Source organism: Dipodomys merriami, unplaced genomic scaffold, assembly GCF_024711535.1.
Source record: "Dipodomys merriami isolate MVZ:Mamm:240054 unplaced genomic scaffold, mDipMer1.0.p SCAF_128, whole genome shotgun sequence".
NCBI lineage: Eukaryota > Metazoa > Chordata > Mammalia > Rodentia > Heteromyidae > Dipodomys > Dipodomys merriami.
Genome location: NW_027202582.1, coordinates 1,621,898 through 1,641,839, shown reverse-complemented (window position 1 = coordinate 1,641,839; position 19,942 = coordinate 1,621,898). Strand labels below are relative to the sequence as shown.

The following is a 19,942-nucleotide window of genomic DNA, read 5'->3' as shown; positions in this document are numbered from 1 at the left end:
ACCACTAAATCATATTCCACTCTACCACTAAGTCACATTATGTCTTTCTTCAGCTCTACTAGGGAAGATTCTCAACAGAGCTTTCCTTATGATCTTATTTGTCTTATCTGTTTACCTTCTAGAGGAGAAGAAATAGAAAAGAAGGAAGTCATCATCCAGGAGCTGGAGGTAGGGAAAGAAGCATTCAACCTATGGGAAAATTATCCTCCTCCTCCTCCTCCTCCTCCTCCTCCTCCTCCTCCTCCTCCTCCTCCTCCTCCTCCTCCTCCTCCTCCTCCACCTCCTCCACCTCCTCCTCCTCCTTTTTTTGGGTCAGTCTTAGGGCTTGAACTCTGGGCTGGGCACTGTCCCTCAGCTCTTCAGCTCAAGGCTAGTGCTCTGCCATTTGAGCCACAATGCCACTTCTGGTTTTTTCTATTTATGTGGTGTTGAGGAATCAAACCCAGGGCCTCATGCATGGAAGGCAAGCATTCTACCACTGAGCCACCTACCCAGCCTCAGGAAAATTATTCTTTACACCAAGGATGACTCCATACCCAGACTTTATTATTACAGCTCAACCTCTACCTGGTAACTTGGCTTCTCACTGCCACCTTTCTGGATATATGTAAAGCCAGTAGCTTTTCTCAATTCTGGTTGAAGTGTTACCTTTAAGGCTGAAAGACTCCACCAGTATTCCCAGACAGCAGCAATCTCTTGTGGCAGCTGGCACAGAGGAAGTTTCCGGAGGACTGTTCCTCTCAGAGCTCTGGGCAAGCTCACCATCCTAGCCATTGCCTGGTACTTGATGTTCAGGAAATTCAACTGTAAATACACAGATAAGGCTGTTGTGTCTTCATTTTAATTGGAAACACTTGTAATTGCTTTATTCCTACTTCATTTCCAACTTTTGCCTGTCCAAATCTAGCTTTAAGCTCTCCCAATAGAAAGAGGACAGGGTTAGGTAGACAGTTTGTAAATTGGAGAAAACATTGGGTAAGCAGTTAGAGTTCTAGGTGCTGGCCCTGGATCTCAGTCCTGAAATAGCTACACCATAATGAGCTGTGTGACCCTTGGCAATTCATTGGGCAATGTGGGTCTCAGTCACTTCATCTGTGAAATGAGAGCTTAAGATGTAGCATATGATGACAGGTGTGCACCACAGTGCCCTGCTATGCATTGAAAGGGGGGCTCGTGAACTTTTCTGCCTGCATGAATTTTGAACCACCGTCCTCCCATTTGCAGCTGTCTAAATAGCTAGGTTTACAGGCATGAAGCCCGGTGCCTGGCTTACAGTGTGAACCATGTCAGTGTGATGTTACCTGCCCCCTTTCTGAGTCTCTTCCCTCAGCTGTTTAGTGGGGTTAGTAAGCCATGCTTGTTTTCAAGACTGTGGCAAGAGCTGGATTTGTGTAATGCCTTCACACTATATATGATAGCTAGAGAGCATTTGTGTACACTTGTATATCATATTAAAATTTGCAAAGTGATTTACTTTTGGACAGAGTCTCACTGTGGAGTTCAAGCTGGCCTCAAAATCGTGATTCTCCTGATGCAGCTTCCTGAGTGATGGCATTATAAATATGTGTCACTATACCTGCCTGCAAAGTACCTTTTATACATTCTCTTTCATTTATTTTCATTAAATTGGGGGCAGAGGTTATTCTCTTTCATTCTTTAAGAGAAAGTAAATTGATATTTGTGGTTTTTTGCTTATATTGGGATCCCAGCAAAACAGATTATGAGCTATTCAGGACGTTGGGATCTGGAGAAGTGTGGCTAGAAGACAGGCTGGGCAGAAAAGTCAAGGAGACTCTGTTTCCAAAATAACTGGCTAAAGGCATGGTTCAAGTGGTAAGCACCAGTCAACAAACCAAGAAGAGCACAGCCTTAAGTTTAAATCCTAGTACTGCTAAAGCAAAAACAAAAACAGATTGTAGGGCCTGCAAATGTGGCTTAGTGTTAGAGCGCTTCCCTAGCATTCATGAAGCCCTGGGTTCAATCCCTCAGCATCACTTAAACAGAAAAAGTCAGAAGTGGTGCTGTGGCTCAAGCAGTAGAGTGCTGGCCTTGAGCAATATCTCAGGGACAGTGCCCAAGCCCTGAGTTCAAGCCCCAGGACTGGAAAAAAAAAGTATTATAAGTTAGGAAAAAAGAAACAAGCAGGGCACTAGTGGCTCATTCCTATAATCCTCACTACTCAGGAGGCTGAGATCTGAAGATCATGGTTCGAAGCTAGTCTGGGCATAAAAGCCCATGAGGCTCTTCTCCAGTTAAATACAAAGTGGAGCAATGGCTCAAGTGGTAGAAGCAAAAAAGCTCAGGGGCTGGGAAGGTGGCTTAGTGGTAGAGCGCTTGCCTTGCATGCAAGAGGCCCTGGGTTCTATTCCCCAGCATCACATAAGCAAAAAGAAAAAAAGAAGTGGTGCTGTGGCTCAAGTGGTAGAACGCTAGCCTTGAGCTGAAGAGCTGAGGGACAGCGCCCAGGCCCAGAGTTCAGGCCCCACTACCAGACCCCCCCCAAAAAAAACCAAATAGCTCAGGGACAGCACCCAGGTCCTAAGTTCAAGCTCAGGACTGGCACAAAGGGAAGGAAGGGAAGGAGGGAGGGAGGGAGGGTAATCAAGAAGCAGTCTAGGGCTGGGAAGGTGGCTCAGTGGTAGAGCACTTGCCTTGCATGCATGAGGCCCTGGGTTCAATTCCTCAGCACCACATAAGCAAAAAGAAAAAAGCAGGAAATGGCGCTGTGGCTGTAGAGTGCTAGCCATGAGTTAAGGGACAGCGCCCAGGCCCAGAATTCAGGCCCCATGACGGGACCCAAAAAAAAAAAAAAAGCAGTCTAGCCAGGCGCTGGTGGCTCACACCTGTAATCCTAGCTACTCAGGAGACTGAGATCTGAGAGCCAGCCCAGGCAGAAAAGTCCTTGAGATTCTTTTTTTTTTTTTTTTTTGTTCCGGTCGTGGGGCCTGAACTCTGGGCCTGGGCGCTGTCCCTCAGCTTTTCAGCTCAAGACTAGCGCTCTACCATTTGAGCCACAGTGCCACTTCCGGCTTTTTTCTTTTTGCTTATGTGGTGCTGAGGAATCCAACCCAGGGCCTCATGCATGCAAGGCAAAGGCTCTACCACTGAGCCACCTTCCAGCCCCTCCTTGAGATTCTTATCTCCAATAAACCACTAGAAAACCAGAAGTGGTACTATGCCTCAAGCAATAGAGCACTCACTCACCTTGAGCTGAAGAGCACAGGGATAGCGCCCAAGCCAGAGTTCAAGCCCCACAACCAAAACAACAACTACAGCAACAACAAAAAAGCAGTCTAGTGTAATGATTAAGAATGTGAGGCATGACTGGCAAAAAAAAAAAAAAAAGGCTGAGCTGGGCGCCAGTGGCTCACACCTGTAATCCTAGCTACTCAGGAGGCTGAGATCTGAAGATTGCAGTTTAAAGCCAGCCCAGGCAGGAAAGTCCATGATAACTCTTTTTTTTGGGGGGGGGGCTCGGTCGTGGGGTCTGAACTCTGGGCCTGGGCGCTGTCCCTCAGCTCTTCAGCTCAAGGCTAGTGTTCTACCACTTGAGCCACAGCGCCACTTCCGACTTTTTTCATTTTGCTTATGTGGTGCTGAGGAATGGAACCCAGGGCCTCAGGCATGCAAGGCAAGCGCTCTACCACTGAGCCATCTTCCCAGCCCCCCATGATAACTCTTATTTCCAATTAACTACCAGAAAAATGGCAGTGGTGCTATGGCTCAAGTGGTAGAGTGCTAACCTTGAGCTGAAGAGCTCAGGGACAGCGCCCAGGCCCAGAGTTCAATCCCCATGATTGAGGAGAGAGAGACAGACAGAGACAGAGACAGAGAGAGGAATGTGAGCTCTAGTGATACGTTCCTATACTTAAAGGATGCTAAAATTTCATCAAGATTTTTTTTTAATCAGTCCTGGGGCCTGGGCCTCTCTGTGCTCAAGGCTAGAGCTCTACCACTTTAGCCACAGCACCACTTCCAGCACTTTCTGTTTATGTGGTACTGAGGAATTGAACCCAGGGCTTCATGCATGCAATGCAAGCACTCAACCACTAAGCCATCGTGCCAGCCTTCATCAAAACTCATAAATCTGATAAACACTTCTGAAAGAAAGTCTCAGGATACAAGCTCTTTAAAGATACCAACAATGAGGGGCAGGGAAGGTGGCTCAGTGGTAGAGCGCTTGCCTTGCATGCATGAGGCCCTGGGTTCAATTCCTCAGCACCACATAAGCAAAAATAAAAAAGCCGGAATTGGCACTGTGGCTCAAGTGGTAGAGTGATAGCCTTGAGCTGAAGAGCTGAGGGACAGCGCCCAGACGCAGAGTTCAGGCCCCACGACCGGACCCCAAAAAAAGAAAATAATAAATAAATAAAGATACCAACAATGACTAGGTTGAGAAATAAATTAGAAAACAGTACCATTAAAAAAAATCTCTAGGAATAAACTAAGAAAAACCTCTACAATGAAAACTATAGGGGCTGGAAAGGTGGCTCAGTGGTAGAGCGCTTGCCTGGCAAGCATGAGGCCCCTGGGTTCAATTCCTCAGTACCACATAAGCAAAAAACAAAAAACAAAAAAACAAAAAAGCGTTTAAGAAGACACTAAAAGATGGAAAGACAACCCATGCTCATGGATCAGCAGAATTAATATTTTCACATGGATATGCTACTGAAAGCAATGTACAGATTCAATGCAATCCTAATGTTCACAGAAATAGAAAAAATATAATTAAAATTTTAATATGGGGGGCTGGGAATGTGGCTTATTGATAGAATGCTTGCCTAGCATGCATGAAGCCCTGGGTTCAATTCCTTAGTACTGTATAAACAGAAAAAGCCAGAAATGGCACTGTGACTCAAGTGGTAGAGTGAATGCTAGCCTTTAGCAAAAGAAAATCAGGAGCGGGCACTGGTGGCTCAGGCCTGTAATCCTAGCTACTGAAGAACCTGAGATCTGAGGATCGAGGTTCAAAGCCAGCCAGGGCAGGAAAGTCCATGAAACTCTTATCTCCAATAAACCACCAGAAAACCGGAAGTGACGCTGTGGCTCAAGTGGTAGAGCTCTCATTTGAGCTGACGAGCTGAGGGACAGCGCCCAGGCCCAGAGTTCAAGCCCCAGGACTGACAAAAAATAATAATTAATTAATTAATTAATTAATAAAAAGAAACTCAGAGACAGTGTGTAGGCCCTGAGTTCAAGCCCCAGGACTGACATATATATATATATATATATATATATATATATATATATATATATATATATATATAGTGAATAACTAAAAAATTCTGGGCAAGATCAATGCTTCTAATCCTAGCTACTCAGTAGGCTGAGATCTGAGGACTAAGTTCAAAGCCCACCTGGGCAGGAGACTCTTTTCTCCAATTAACAATAAAAAAAAAGCCAGAATTGGAGCTGTGGTTCAAGTTGTAGAGTTATAGCCTTGAGTATAAAAGGTAAAGGACAGTGCCCTGGCTCTGAGTTCAAGCCTCAGTACTATCTCTCTCTCTCTCACACACACACACACAACATTACCCCCCCCCCCATACATACACATGTCAGGGTTGCCAGACTTCAGTGTTCACATCTGTAATCCTAGCTTTTCAAGAGATTGAGATCTGATGATTGTAGTTCAAAGCCAGCTGAGTAAGAAAGTCCATGTCACCAACAAGCTGAAAGTGGGGCTGCAGTTCGAGTGGTAGAGTGCTAGCCTTGATCACAAAAGCTCAGAGACAGCACTAGGGCCCTAAGAGGAGTTCAGACCCTAAGACTGGCACACACAAAAAAAGTCAATGCTGGAGCTGGGAAGGTGGCTCAGTGATAGAGCGCTTGCCTTGCATGCATGAGGCCCTGGGTTCGATTCCCCAGCACCACATAAGCAAAAAGAAAAAAAGCCAGAAGTGGCACTGTGGCTCAAGTGGTAGAGCGCTAGCCTTGAGCTGAAGAGCTAAGGGATAGTGCCCAGGCCCAGAGTTCAGGCCCCATGACCGGATCAAAAAAAAAAAAAGTTAATGCTGAAGTTATCACAATACCACAATACCTACTTAAATACTGACTTTATACTAAAGAATCATAGTAACAAAACATCATATAAAACAGACACCTAGACTAGTGGAATAGAAGACCCAGAAATAAACCCACACAGATAACAAAGAAGCCAAAAATGTACATTGGCTAAAAGACAGCCTCTTCAACAAATGGTGTTGAGAAAACTGGACATTTACATGGAGAAGACAAGACCTAGATTTGCAATACCCTGCATAAAAATTAATTAAAAATAGATCAAAGATCTTGATGTAAGGCCTGAAATTTTCCCTAACTATGGGAAAACACTGGAAGGCACAGGCATAAACAAGGATTTTCTGAATAGGACTCCAGTTGCTCAGGAAATAAGAGCAAGAATTGACAAATGGAGTTGCAACAAATTAAAAAGCTTTTGCACAGCAAAGGAAACAATTACCAGAATGAAGACAACCCACATAATGGGAGAAAAATCTTTATATGCTATTCATTGGACAGGTGATTAATATACAGAAAACGCAAAGAGCTAAAAAGAAAAACACGAAGAGAACAAATAATCCAGTTAATAAATTGGCAAACTGAACAGACAGTTCTCCAAAAAAAGTACAAATGGCAAATAAATAACGTGAAGAAATTTTCAACATCCTTAGCCATAAGGAAATGTAAGTAAAAGCGACACACTTTCATCCTAATCAGAAAACAAGAAAAACAAACGCTGGTTGAGGAAATAGAGCTAAAGGAACTCTTATGCACAATTAGTAGGAAGGTAAATAAGTGTAGTCACTCTGGAAAACAGTTATGGAGGCTTACAAAGAAACTAAAAATTAGCTGGGAGTGGTAGTCCAGACCTATAGACCCATTTACTTGGGATTGTGGTTCAAGACCAGTATGAGGGCTGGGATGTAGCTCAGTGGCAAAGCGCTTGCCTAGCAAGTGCAACGTCCTGGGTTCGATCCCCAGTACCAAAAAAGAAAAGACAAAAAAAATACAGTTAAAAAAAAACCCAAACAGGGGCTGGGAAGGTGGCTCAGTGGTAGAGTGCTTGCCTAGCATGCATGAGGCCCTGGGTTCAACTCCTCAGCACCACATAAACAGAAAAAGCCAGAAGTGGCGCTGTGGCTCAAGTGGTAGAGCGCTAGCCTTGAGCTGAAGAGCTGAGGGAGAGAGCCCAGGCCCAGAGTTCAGGCCCCATGACCGACCAAAAAAAAAAAAACCCAAACAAAAAAAAAACCAACAGCCGGGCACTGGTGGCTCATGCCTGTAATCCTAGCTACTCAGGAGGCTGAGATCCGAGGATCGCGGTTCAAAGCCAGCCCGGGCAGGAGAGACTGTGAGACTCCTATCTCCAATAAACCACCAGGAAACCGGAAGTGGCGCTGTAGCTCAAGTGGTAGAGCGCTCGCCTTGAGCTGAAGAGCTGAGGGACAGCGCCCAGGCCCAGAGTTCAAGCCCCACGACCGACAAAAAAAAAAAAAAAAGACCAGTATGAGCAAAAAGTTAGCCAGGGCACTGTTGGCCTGTAATCCTAACCTCAGGAGGCTGAGATCTGAGGATCATTATTCAAAGCCAGCCAAAAAGCCAGAAGTGGAACTGTGACCCAAGTGGTAGAGCTCTAGCTTAGAGACAGTAACTAGGCCCTGAGTTTAAGCTCCAGGATTGGCGTGCGCGTACACACACACACACACACACACACACACACACACACACACACACACACACACACACACACACACGCAGAGCAAGATCAAATCTCAACTAATAAACTGAGAGTGGTGGTACGTGGTATGTATCTGTAATCCCAACTACTCTGGGAAGCACAATAAGAGGATCCCAATCTAAGTCCAGCCGCAGACTAAAACATGAGACTCTATCCCAAAAATAACTGAAATAGAAGCGGGCTAGAGACATGGCTCAAGTGGTAGAGTCTAGCAAGCACAAGGTCTGAGTGTATACAACCCAGTAGCACCAAAAATAAAACCAGGAAGAAAGAAGAAAAAGAAACTAAAATGAAAACTACCATATTATCCTGATAAATGTAATTGAATATATAATAGATACCTAGCCATCCATGAAATTAGCCTAGGTTACCAATAGCCAGTGAATAGATAAGGAGATATAGTCCCTATACATAATGATATAGGAATGAAATTTTTAAAAATGGATGGAAATGGAGAGCATCAGTTTGATCCAGATAAGTCAAGGTCAGACAAATATCACATTTTAACTCATACTTGGACTCCAGACCTAAAAAAAAATATGACATGATAGTAAAAGGGGGACTGTTTGGAGGCACAGAACCAACAGGATGGGAAAGGGGGAAAGAAGATGATGAAGGGGATAGATATGATAAAAGTATATCATATACATGTATGTATATGACCCTATAAGAACTGTTACAAAGGTGGGGGAAGCGCTGGGCGCTGGTGGCTCACACCTGTAATCCTAGCTACATAGAAGGCTGAGTTCTGAGGTTCACAGTTTAAAGTTGGAAAAGTCCATGATACTCTTATCTCTAATAAACTACTCAGAAAAAGCCAGAAGTAACCTGTGGCTCAGGTGATAGAGTTCTAGCCTTGGGCACAAAGAGGCTCAGGGACAGTGCCTAGGCCCAGAGTTCAAGCCCCAGGACTGGCAGAAAAAAAAAAAAAAAAAAAGGTTGGGAGGAGGGTTGGAGTACAAGATGAAGTGAATTTGATTAAACTACATTATATGCATGTGTGTAAGTATCACAATGAAAAACCTCTATAAATTATTTATGCTAATTTAAAAAACTATGAGCTCTAGTCCAGGCATGGTGCTGCACATTATCTCAGCACTAAGGAGGCTGATGTAGAAGGACCTTGAGCTAGAGGCCATCCTAGGCCATATGTCAAGACTCTTCCTCAAACATAAATAGAAGAGCTGGACTTATGCTTAAGTGGTAAAGCACCTCCATAGCAAGTACGAGGCCTTGAGTTCAAGCCACAATACTGGCACAGAAACCAAACAAGAAACAGATTCAAAGAGAATGGAGGGCTGGAAAGGTGGCTCAGTGGTAGAGTGCTTGCCTCGTATGCATGAGGCCCTGGGTTTGACTCCTCAGCACGACATAAACAGAAAAAAGCCAGAAGTCATGCTGTGGCTCAAGTGGTAGAACACTCACCTTGAGCTGAAGAGCTGAGGGACAGTGCCCAGGCCCAGAGTTCAAGTCCCATGATTGATTTAAAAAAAAGCCTTGAAAATGCTTTGGAAAAGCACAGCATTTACAGACCCAGTATCCATTTGTCTTTAGTAAGATAGGCTTTGAAAGCGTGCTGTTGTTGGCACTGAAGGAAGTTTTGTTTTCACCATTCAGAGATGGTAGTGATGCACATTAGCAGTGCGCTCCATGCATGTGCTCAGTGCCAACAAAACAGCCACATGCATTGCAGTCTGTGCATAACAGCCCAGCCTCAGGAGCCTGCAGATCCTTGAATATCCTCTTAAAGACTTTCCTCTCTGTTCTGTGGGGGGGAACAGATGCAGATATCCATAGAATGCAGTCAGCAAGTTCAGGAGCTGGAAGGCCAGGCTCTGTTCGTATTTCTTTCACAGTGCTGAGTATATCAGCAGTACTGAAAGCAGTCTTCCCAATGCCTCACATCTCTGGGAGTTTTTGTTTGTTTGTTTTTTGTTTTTTAAAGTAGTTTCTATTTTGACTCTTTGAGATCAGGAACGGTTGAGCTTCCTTTGAGTGGATTTCTTTAGTTTTTATTCTGCTTTTTAATGTAGTACTTTAAGTAGTCTAGTATTTCTATTTTAAAACGTGATTCTTTTCTAGATGTTGCTGTCTTTATGAAGAAAATGGTTGTTTCCTTTCTATTTCTTTGAAAATAATGCAGCAGTTTAAAATTAAAGTGAATGTTATGGCTAAAAAAAAAAAAAAAAAAAAAAAAAAAGCCTTGAGCGGGGCGCTGGTGGCTCACGCCTGTAATCCTAGCTACTCAGGAGGCTGAGATCTGAGGATCGCGGTTCAAAGCCAGCCCGGGCAAGAAAGACCTTGAGACTCCTATCTCCAATAAACCACCAGAAAACCGGAAGTGGCGCTGTAGCTCAAGTGGTAGAGCGCTCGCCTTGAGCTGAAGAGCTGAGGGACAGCGCCCAGGCCCAGAGTTCAAGCCCCACGACCAACAAAAAAAAAAAAAAAAAAAAAAAAGCCTTGAGTTGAGTAAGAGATAGATAAAAGTATATATTGATAAATATTTGTATTCAGTATATATTTGTTGTTGACTTGTTATTTATCATTGACTATAGTAGACACTGCAGAAGGGATACTAAGACAAATCAGGTATATATTCTACTTCGAGTAGATCTCCCAGGAAGAGAAACAATAAAGCATACATATGTGAGATACAGTAAAAGCCCATGTTAACTCCTGTGAAGTTTGAGAACAGTTAATCACAGCTTAGAGTTGGTGATTGCTCACAAGATGGCTAGGATTTGGACAGATGCCAGTGGTGGAGAGGGCATTTCAGGAATAGAGACCAGCATGATCACAGAGGTAGAGAAGCAGAAGGCATGCTCAGGGAAGTACAAACACTTACATTTTGTTAGAATGTAGGATTTGTGAAAAGCAGTGGAAAATGTAAATGAAAAGATTGGCTGAGATTTGCCAACATTCAAGTCACCTCAAATCTCCTTTTCAGGATTCCATCCGTGCAGTCTTGGGAAACTTGGACAATCTGCAGCCATTTGTTACAGAGCACTTCATTGTATTTCCCTGTATCCTTCATTTCCAGGCTGTTAATGAGCTGTGTCTCCCTGGGTCAATTCAAATGGAAGCAGCCAGACCACAGACATTTGGAGGTTAGATCAGGGCAAGGAGGGAGGGAGACCCAACCTTAAAACGTCTCAGCGGTGCACGTCGGCCTCCCTCAGTCCTTAGCACCATTTCACAGATAAAAGCAAATGGGAGAGAGTTTCCCACCTGAAATTCAAACATGAGAAGGTCATCTTGGCCCCTTACCCATTTGTTTTCACTCTCTATGTAGAGATGAAATGGCTTCATGAAAATCTATCACCAGGTAAGTAGGATGACAGGAGTGAGGATGGTAGAGAAGAAGGCCAGTCAGCAGGGTGAGCTGGGTATATGGTAAGGGATTCTGCCAAACTGGGCTCTGGCTGCACAGTGCACAGGCCTGGAACACACACTCTAAGCCTGGCTCAGTACCTCATCACTTTGCCATTTAAAAGCTGTGTGAACTGGGCACTGGTGGCTCATGCCTGTAATCCTAGCTATTCAAGAGGCTGAGATCTGAGGATCTCGGTTCAAAGCCAGCCCAGGCAGAAAAGACCGTGAGACTCCTATCTCCAATAAACCACCAGAAAAACCGGAAGTGGCGCTGTAGCTCAAATGGTAGAGCGCTGGCCTTGAGCTGAAGAGCTGAGGGACAGCGCCCAAGCACAGAATTCAAACCCCATGACTGACCAAACAAAAAACAAAAAAAAAAGCTGTGTGACCTTAGGTAATTACTTAAATCTTTCTGTGCCACCTAGTGAAATGGAGAAGAATCATACTAATAACTATCTCACTGAGATTTTTTAAAAACTTTTGTAAACTTCTTTGTTATCTTTTTGTTGGAGGGTGAGGCTGTGGAGGTTGGGGATGGGAGCAGGATGAGAGGCTTCACCTGAACATCTTGCCTTAGATCTTTGAGGAGGTTTGGGGTGACCAGTCTCTAAGATTCCACTTGGCTAAGGACCACCTGCACACGTACCTCCCATGCACTGGATTGTATTCCCATGATCCTGATGGATATCTGGCTGGATTTGGCTGTGTGGTTTGATATTTACCTGGTTGTTGTATGTCCATCAACAGTTCTAAGTCTGGCCAACATATTGAGGTTTTTTGTTTTTGTTTTTGTTGGTTGTAGGGCTTGAATTCAGGGCCTGGACGCTGTCCCTGAGCGTACTTGCTCTAGGCTAGTGCTGTAGCACTTTGAGCTGCAGTGCCACCTTCAGCTTTCTGGTGGTTAATTGGTGATAAGAGTCTCATGGACTTTCTTGCCCAGGCTGGCTTTGAACTGTGATCCTCAGATCTCAGTCTCCTGAGTAGGTAGGATTACAGGTATGAGCCACTTGTGTCTGGCTCTCATTAAGATTTTTTAAAGTATTAAATATAAATAATAGAGCTGGGAAGGTGGCTCATTGGTAGAGTGCCTACCTTGCATGCGTGAGGTCCTGGGTTTGATTGCTCAGCACCACATACACAGAAAAATCAGAAGTGGTGTTGTGGCTCAAGTGGTAGAATGCAAGCCTTGAGCTGAAGAGTGAAGGGACAGCACCCAGACCCAGAGTTCAGGCCCCATGACCCCCCCCAAATATACATATATACATATATACATATATGTATATATGCATATATGTGTGTGTGTATATATATATTTGAGCCTCAGCGCTACTTATGGCTTTCTCTGCTTATGTGGTGCTGAAGAATTGAACCCAGGGCCTCATGCATATAAGGCAAGCACTGAGATAGTTGCCTTGTATGCATGAGGCCCTGGGTTCAATTCTTCAGCACCACATAAGCAGAGAAAGCCATAAGTAGTGCTGAGGTTCAAATAATAGAGCACTAGCCTTGAGCTGAAAAGCCTGGGAGACAGTTCAGGCCCCACGACCACCACCACCACCAACAAAAGTAAATAATATGTAAATATTAGCCAGGAGCTAAGCCCATGACTAACAAAATAAATAAATACAAATATTATAAATATAAATATTAGCTGGACACTAATGGCTCATGCCTATAATCCTAGCTACTCAGGAGACTGAGATCATGATTCAAAGCCAGCTCAGGCAGGAAAATCTACAAGACGCTTATCTTCAATTAGCCACCAAAAAAGCTGGAAATGGATCTATGGCTCCATAGGGGTGTGGGTGTGGGTGTCTGTGTGGGTGTGTGTGTCTATGTGTCTGTGTGTCTGTGTGTAAAATACAAGGTCTGATATGAGTAATCATTCAATAAAAGATAAGGTATAAACATTTTCATTTCAGAATATTCAATGATTTTCATATTAGTGGTGTCTTAAAGTATTCCCAGGTATTAATTTCTGAGTTCCATGGCCATTTTTACCCATTGAGGGACAGGTAAATACCTGTCCATTTGATCTGAAGAAGATTGCAAAAGCTTTACCTAAAAATATCTCATTAATGGGGTTGGAGGCTTGGCTCAGATGGTAGGTCACTAGCTATTGAGCAAAAGTAGCAGATAGCAAGTTTGAGTCCTAATCTCAGACCTAAAAAAGAAAAAAAAAATACCTCTTTAAGCTGGGAATGTTAGAGCACATCAAAGAGTCTGAGGCAGAAGGATCATGAGTTTGAAATTAGATTGGTGGGGGGTGGGGGGAGGGGTTGGGAAGGGATGGGAAGGGGAAACAAAAGAGGAGGCAACAATGCTTGATAAGACATGTACTCATTACCTTGCTCATGTAATTGTAACCCCTCTGTATGGTATTTTCACAATTAAAAAAAACAAACCTTAAAAAAAATAAATTGGATTGGTATATTGGTATATAAAGCAAGTTCAGGGCCATCTAGAGGGGCTGGGAAGGTAGCTCAGTGGTAGAGCGCTTGCCTTGCATGCCTGAGGCCCTGGGTTCGATTCCTCAGCACCACATAAACAAAAAAGAAAAAAGTCAGAAGTGGCGCTGTGGCTCAAGTGGTAGAGCGCTAGCCTTGAGCTGAAGAGCTGAGGGACAGCGCCCAGGCCCAGAGTTCCACGACTGGACCAAAAAAAAAAAAAAAAAAGGCCGTCTAGACTATATAACTAGACCCTGTCTGAAATATATATAACTTGACACTGGTGCCTAAAGCCCCACTGTTTTTCTTGGTGGTGCTGGTGGTTTTTGTCAGTCATGGGGCTTGAACTCTGGACCTGGGCGCTGTCCCTCAGCTCTTCAGCTCAAAGCTAGCGCTCTTCCACTTGAGCCACAGTGCCACTTCCCAGCTTTTTCTGCTTATGTGGTACTGAGGAATCGAACCTAGGGCCTCATGCATGCAAGGCAAGCATTCTACCACTGAGCCACCTTCCCAGCCCCCACTGTTTCTCTTTTTTCTTTTTCTTTTTTTTGGGGTCCGGTCGTGGGGCCTGAACTCTGGGCCTGGGCACTGTCCCTCAGCTTTTCAGCTCAAGGCTAGTGTTCTACCACTTGAGCCACAGCACCACTGCCGACTTTTTTCTTTTTGCTTATGTGGTGCTGAGGAATCGAACCAGGGCCTCATGCATGCAAGGCAAGCGCTCTACCACTGAGCCACCTTCCCAGCCCCCACTGTTTTTCTTTTTCTTTTCTTTTTTTTTTGCATCCGGTCGTGGGGCCTGAACTCTGGGCCTGGGTGCTGTCCCTTAGCTCTTCAGCTCAAGGCTAGTGCTCTACCACTTGAGCCACGGCGCCACTTATGGCTTTTTTTTCTTTTTTTGCTTATGTGGTGCTGAGGAATCAAACCCAGGGCCTCAGGCATGCAAGGCAAGCGCTCTACCACTGAGCCACCTTCCCAGCCCTCCCCACTTTTTTTTTTTTTTTTTTGTCGGTCGTGGGGCTTGAACTCTGGGCCTGGGCGCTGTCCCTTCAGCTCAAGGCTAGCGCTCTACCACTTGAGCTACAGCGCCACTTCCGGTTTTCTGGTGGTTAATTGGAGATAGGAGTCTCACGGTCTCTCCTGCCCGGGCTGGCTTTGAACCGCGATCCTCAGATCTTAGCCTCCTGAGTAGCTAGGATTACAGGCATGAGCCACCAGCACCCGGCTCCCACTGTTTTTCTTATAGCTAAAGTTTGTCCCTATTTCAGAAGCTTATGGTAACAGCATGAAACAAAGCCATTTGAACGTACATGGTGACAATTGTTCTACAACAGGAGAGAAAAGAGTTTTATGACACTATTTCCAGGGAAAGTGGTACCAAGCAGAAGGAACAAGGACACAGGGGGAGGTATTATGTGTGTTGGTGGGGGTTGTTTTTGGCCAGTCCTGGGGCTTGAACTCAGGGCCGGGGCACTGTTCTTGAGCTTCTTTTGCTTAAGGATAGCATTCTACCACCTGAGCCTCAGCACTACTTCCAGCTTTTTTAGTTTATGTGGTACTGAGGAATTGAACACTGGCCTTCATGCATGCTAAGCAAGCACCCTGCCACTAAGCTACATTCCCAGCCCCATGGGGAGGTTTTGTCTGGTACCAGTTCCAAGAAGTAGATATAGCTTGAAATCCAAGCAGATTTATACACTTTGACATTCGAATTTTCTGTTGTAGGGAAGTCAATCAACAACACTTCTGGATTGGTAAGTTTGCCTTGTCTGAACAAAATGGAATTGCCTCAATTGCTTCTGTTGTCTCCAAAGTGCTCTTCTTGTCCCTCCTCTGCCTTTACTGCTCAGTACCTACCATCAAAATTAAAAACAAAAAACTATGTTTTCCTCTGGCTCCATTGTTGTATCTAATGGAACATCAATCCTTGCTGCAAAGCCAGTTGTATTTGGCAATTTAAAAATGGAGAATTGGGGCTGGGAAGGTGGCTCAGTGGTAGAGCACTTGCTTTGCATGCATGAGGCCCTGGGCTCGATTCCTCAGCACCACATAAGCAAAAAGAAAAAAGCTGGAAGTGGTGCTGTGGCTCAAGTGGTAGAGCACTAGCCTTGAGCTGAAGAGCTGAGAGACAGCACCCAGGCCCAGAGTTCAGGCCCCACGACTGGACCCCCCCCAAAAAAAATAAATAAAAATAAAAATGGGGAATTGGGGCTGGGAAGGTGGCTTAGTGGTAGATGGCTTGTCTCGCATGCATGAGGCCCTGGGTTTGATTCCTCAGCACCACATAAGCAGAAAAAGTAGGAAGTGGTGCTGTGGCTCAAGTGGTAGAGTGCTAGCCTTAATCTGAAGAGCTGAGGGACAGCGCCCAGGCCCAGAGTTCAGGTCCCACAGCCAACAAAAAAAAAATAAAATAAATGGGGAATTGCCTTCACTGTGTCTTCTAACTGTGAGCTGTTCTGGAAAAGGAGGGGTTACAGGAGTGTGGTTCTTCCCTAGGACCTAACTGAGAAGAAAGCAGCAGAAGCTACAATGAGGAAACGAAAACTATCAGAGGAGCCCGGTTCCCCCAGCAGGCCAGACCCGCACAGGTCAGTGGTGTTGGAGAGGCTACTTCTTGCCTCCCAGGCAGGCTTTGCCACCTGTATCTTGTCCTTGGGCAAGTCACTTTCCTTTGGGGCTTTATGAGTAATCTTCCCATTCCAATGGGTGGGTTACAGCAAGGAAGTGAGTTGATGTTTGCAATGTAAGTTGAACACAGTCCCTTTTTTCAACAAAATAGAATACTTTCATCAAAATGAAACCTTTTCTAGCGATATAGATCAGAGCTAAAGCTCTTGCTTAGCATGTGTGAGGCTCTGAAATCGATTCCTAAGTACTGGGGGGGGGGGGGGGGGGGAGGAGGAGGAAATGTAAGAAACTGAACTCAACAACTACAAAAAAAAAAAACAAAAAACAAAAAACCTACAACCGGGAAAACCTTGGAAAAGTTAAAATATAATTCTCAGAGCCAGGCACCGGTGGCTCATGCCTGTAATCCTAGCTGCTCAGGAGGCTGAGATCTGAGGATCACGGTTCAAAGCCAGCCTGGGCAAGAAGGTAAGTGAGACTTATCTCCAATTAACCATCAGAAAACCGGAAGTGGTGCTGTGGCTCAAGTGGTAGACCCCCTAGCCTTGAGCTGAAGAGCCGGGGGACAGTGCCCAGGTCCAAAGTTCAAGCCCCATGACCAGCAACAACAACAACAAATATATATATATATATATATATATATATATATATATATATATATATATATATATATATATATAGTATATTTCTTCTCTCTTTCCTCCTTTCTTCCTTCCCTCTCTCCCTCCCTCCTTCCTTTCTTCTTCCTTCCTCCCTTCCTTCCTTCCTTCCTTCTTTCCTTCCTTCCTCCCTCCCTCCCACCCTCTTTTCTTCCTTCCTTTTGCCAGTACTAGGGCTTGAACTCAAGTCCTCTTGCTCTCCCTTGTGGTTCACTCCAAGTTGATGCTCTACCGCTTGTGCCACAGCTCCATTTCCTGCTTTTTTGGTTGTAACTTGAAGATAAGAGTCTTTTTTGGGGGGGGGTCCAGTCGTGGGGCCTGAACTTTGGGCCTGGGCACCGTCCCTCAGCATTTCAGCTCAAGGCTAGTACTCTACCACTTGAGCCACAGCGCCACTTCCAGCTTTTTTTTCCCTGCTTATGTGGTGCTGAGGAATCGAACCCAGGGCCTCATGCATGCAAGGCAAGCACTCTACCACTGAGCCACCTTCCCAGTCCCCAAGATAAGAGGGTTTTTTTGCTTTTTTTTGGGGGGGGGGTGGTGGTCCGGTCATGGGGCCTGAACTCTGGGCCTGAGCGCTGTCCCTCAGCTCTTCAGCTCAAGGCTATCACTCTACCACTTGAGCCACAGCGCCACTTCCGGCTTTTTTCTTTTTGCTTAGGTGGTGCTGAGGAATCGAACCCAGGGCTTCATGCATGCAAAGCAAGCACTCTACCACTGAGCCACTTTCCCAGCCCAAGATAAGAGTCTTATAGCCAGTACAGGCTGGCTTCTAACTGTGATCTTCAAATCTTAGCTCCTTGAATAGCTAGGATTGTAATGTGAGCCACCAGTGGCTTTTAAGCTTCTCTGAAACATTAAGCGCTATATAGGTAAACTATATATGTTTTAAAATATCCATTTAAGTTATTAGTGGGATATGAATTGTTGCAGGGAATTTTAAGCACATCCCAACATATGGATGGCACTGTTTTGGAGAATGTTTATATTTATTTTATTTAATTTTTTTTGTCAGTCATGAGGCTTGAACTCAGGGCCTGGGCACTGAGCTTTTTTTGCTCAAGGGTAGCACTCTACCACTTTGAGCCACAGTGCCACTTTTGGCTTTCTGGTAATGAATTGGAGGTAAGAGCCCACAAACTTTCCTGCCTGAGTTGGCTTCAAACTGCAATTCTCAGATCTTAGCCTCCCGAGTAGCTAGGATTACAGGCATGAGCCACCAGCACCGATCTTATTCTTTGGGTTTTCTATCAAGGACAGTTGAGTTGGAAAGACAAGTTAGTTAGTCTTAGTATCCAGAGAGGCCTGGTGTGCTTTTCAGCCTAACCCTAGGTACTTTCACCCCACATTCACAGAAGGCCACTAGTCTTTTGAGGTGATATGATTGGATTGTATGGACCTTTAGACATTCAGGAGTAGCACGGGAAAACCATGAAAACCTGATCTGTGCCTTCCAGATGCATGTCAACCTCAAGCAGGGAGTTCTGTTCCAAGCCAGTGGAGTGAGGGAACTCAGAGCTGGGAAAGGGAATTTCATAGAGGTGTGACCTTAGCTCTTCCCTTCTTCTGGGTTTTTATGTACAATCAAGTATTTCAGAATCTGGTAACTTCTGTCAGTTACATTTTTCTTTCTGAAATGTCATGCACTTAAATATCTCAAACTGGAATTCTATTGTGAATTAAAGCAGCACCCAAAGAAAATTTGGCCATACCATTTTCCCTGCCAGCCAGGAGTGGTATAAAAATAGCCAACCTGCTGAAATATTCATTCAGGCTACATATGCTTGAATGCGGTAATGTTGCCACCGTCACTAACCACTAACAATTCCTCAGGGCCAAGATGGAAACTTCCAGCCAAGGCCTGAACAAAAAGAAGCCCCCAGTGGAATCCAGGAGGGTAAGCACCAACATGGAGGCTTTTGGCTGTTCCTTCTCTGTTACAGGTCAGGATTCCTGTTACCTACACCTCTTGCTGCAGGTTAAATTGACTGAACTCATTCTCAGGTTTCACTGCAGATCAGCATTCAACCATTCTGGCCTTGCCACAACCAACTCATCCCCAGGGTGGCTGCATAGTACACACATGAGGAATCCCTTTGTTAAAAGGATCTCTCTCCTCAAGTTAAAAGGCTGTTTCTTGTACTCGGCAGTTGAAGTAAGGAAATAGGTCTGTACTGAATGGAGGTGGCATCCAGTGGAGAACTTTCGCTATAGAAATCATTTGCCTTGAGGCTGGGAAGGTGGCTCAGTTGTAGAGCGCTTGCCTTGCATGCCTGAGGCCCTGGGTTCAATTCCTCAGCACCACATGAGCAAAAAGAAAAAAGCCAGAAGTGGCCTTGTGGCTCAAGTGGTAGAGCGCTAGCCTTGAGCTGAAGAGCTGAGGGACAGTGCCCAGGCCAAGTTCAGGCCCCACGACCGGACCCAAAAAAAAAAAAAGAAAAGAAATCATTTGCCTTCATCTACACTTGGGTCTGAGCCTGGGACTGTCTAGGTTTTTTTTTTTTTTTTTTAATGTATGTTTGTGTGGTCCTGGGACTTGAACTCGGGGCCTGTTGTCCCTGAGTATTTTTTTTTTTTTGGGTCCGGTCGTGGGACCTGAACTCTGGGCCTGGGCGCTGTCCCTCAGCTCTTCAGCTCAAGGCTAGCGCTCTACCACTTGAGCCACAGCGCCACTTCTGGCTTTTTTCTTATGTGGTGCTGAGGAATCAAACCCAGGGCCTCATGCATGCAAGGCAAGTGCTCTACCACTGAGCCACCTTCCCAGCCCGTCCCTGAGTATTTTTGCTCAAGGCTAGCACTCTACCACTTGAGCCATAGCTCTACTTCTGGCTTTTTTTTTTTTTTTTTGTCAGTCATGGGGCCTGAACTCTGGGCCTGGGCGCTGTCTGTCCCTCAGCTCTTCAGCTGTAGACTAGCACTCTACCCTTGAGCCTCAGCCCCACTTCCGGCTTTTTCTACTTATGTGGTGCTGAGGAATCGGACCCAGGGCCTCATGCATGCAAGGCAAGCACTCTACCACTGAGCTACCTTCCCAGCCCCTACTTCTGGCTTTTTGATGGTTAATTAGAGGTAAGAGTCTCATGGACTTGCCTGGCCAGACTGTC

General features: G+C 45.1%; 1 protein-coding gene across 2 annotated transcripts in view; it reads left to right on the top strand.

The window, feature by feature from the left end:
• Positions 1-19,942, top strand: part of LOC138824207 (membrane-anchored junction protein-like) — a 43,086-nt gene that overhangs the window by 13,503 nt on the left and 9,641 nt on the right. The window contains exons 3-8 of one of the 2 annotated variants that reach the window (XM_070017867.1): positions 123-168; positions 10,683-10,758; positions 10,935-11,060; positions 15,277-15,305; positions 16,048-16,139; positions 18,672-18,735. In XM_070017867.1, the coding sequence (XP_069873968.1) occupies positions 123-168; positions 10,683-10,758; positions 10,935-11,060; positions 15,277-15,305; positions 16,048-16,139; positions 18,672-18,735 (433 nt within the window). The other variant, XM_070017868.1, reaches the window with a different exon arrangement.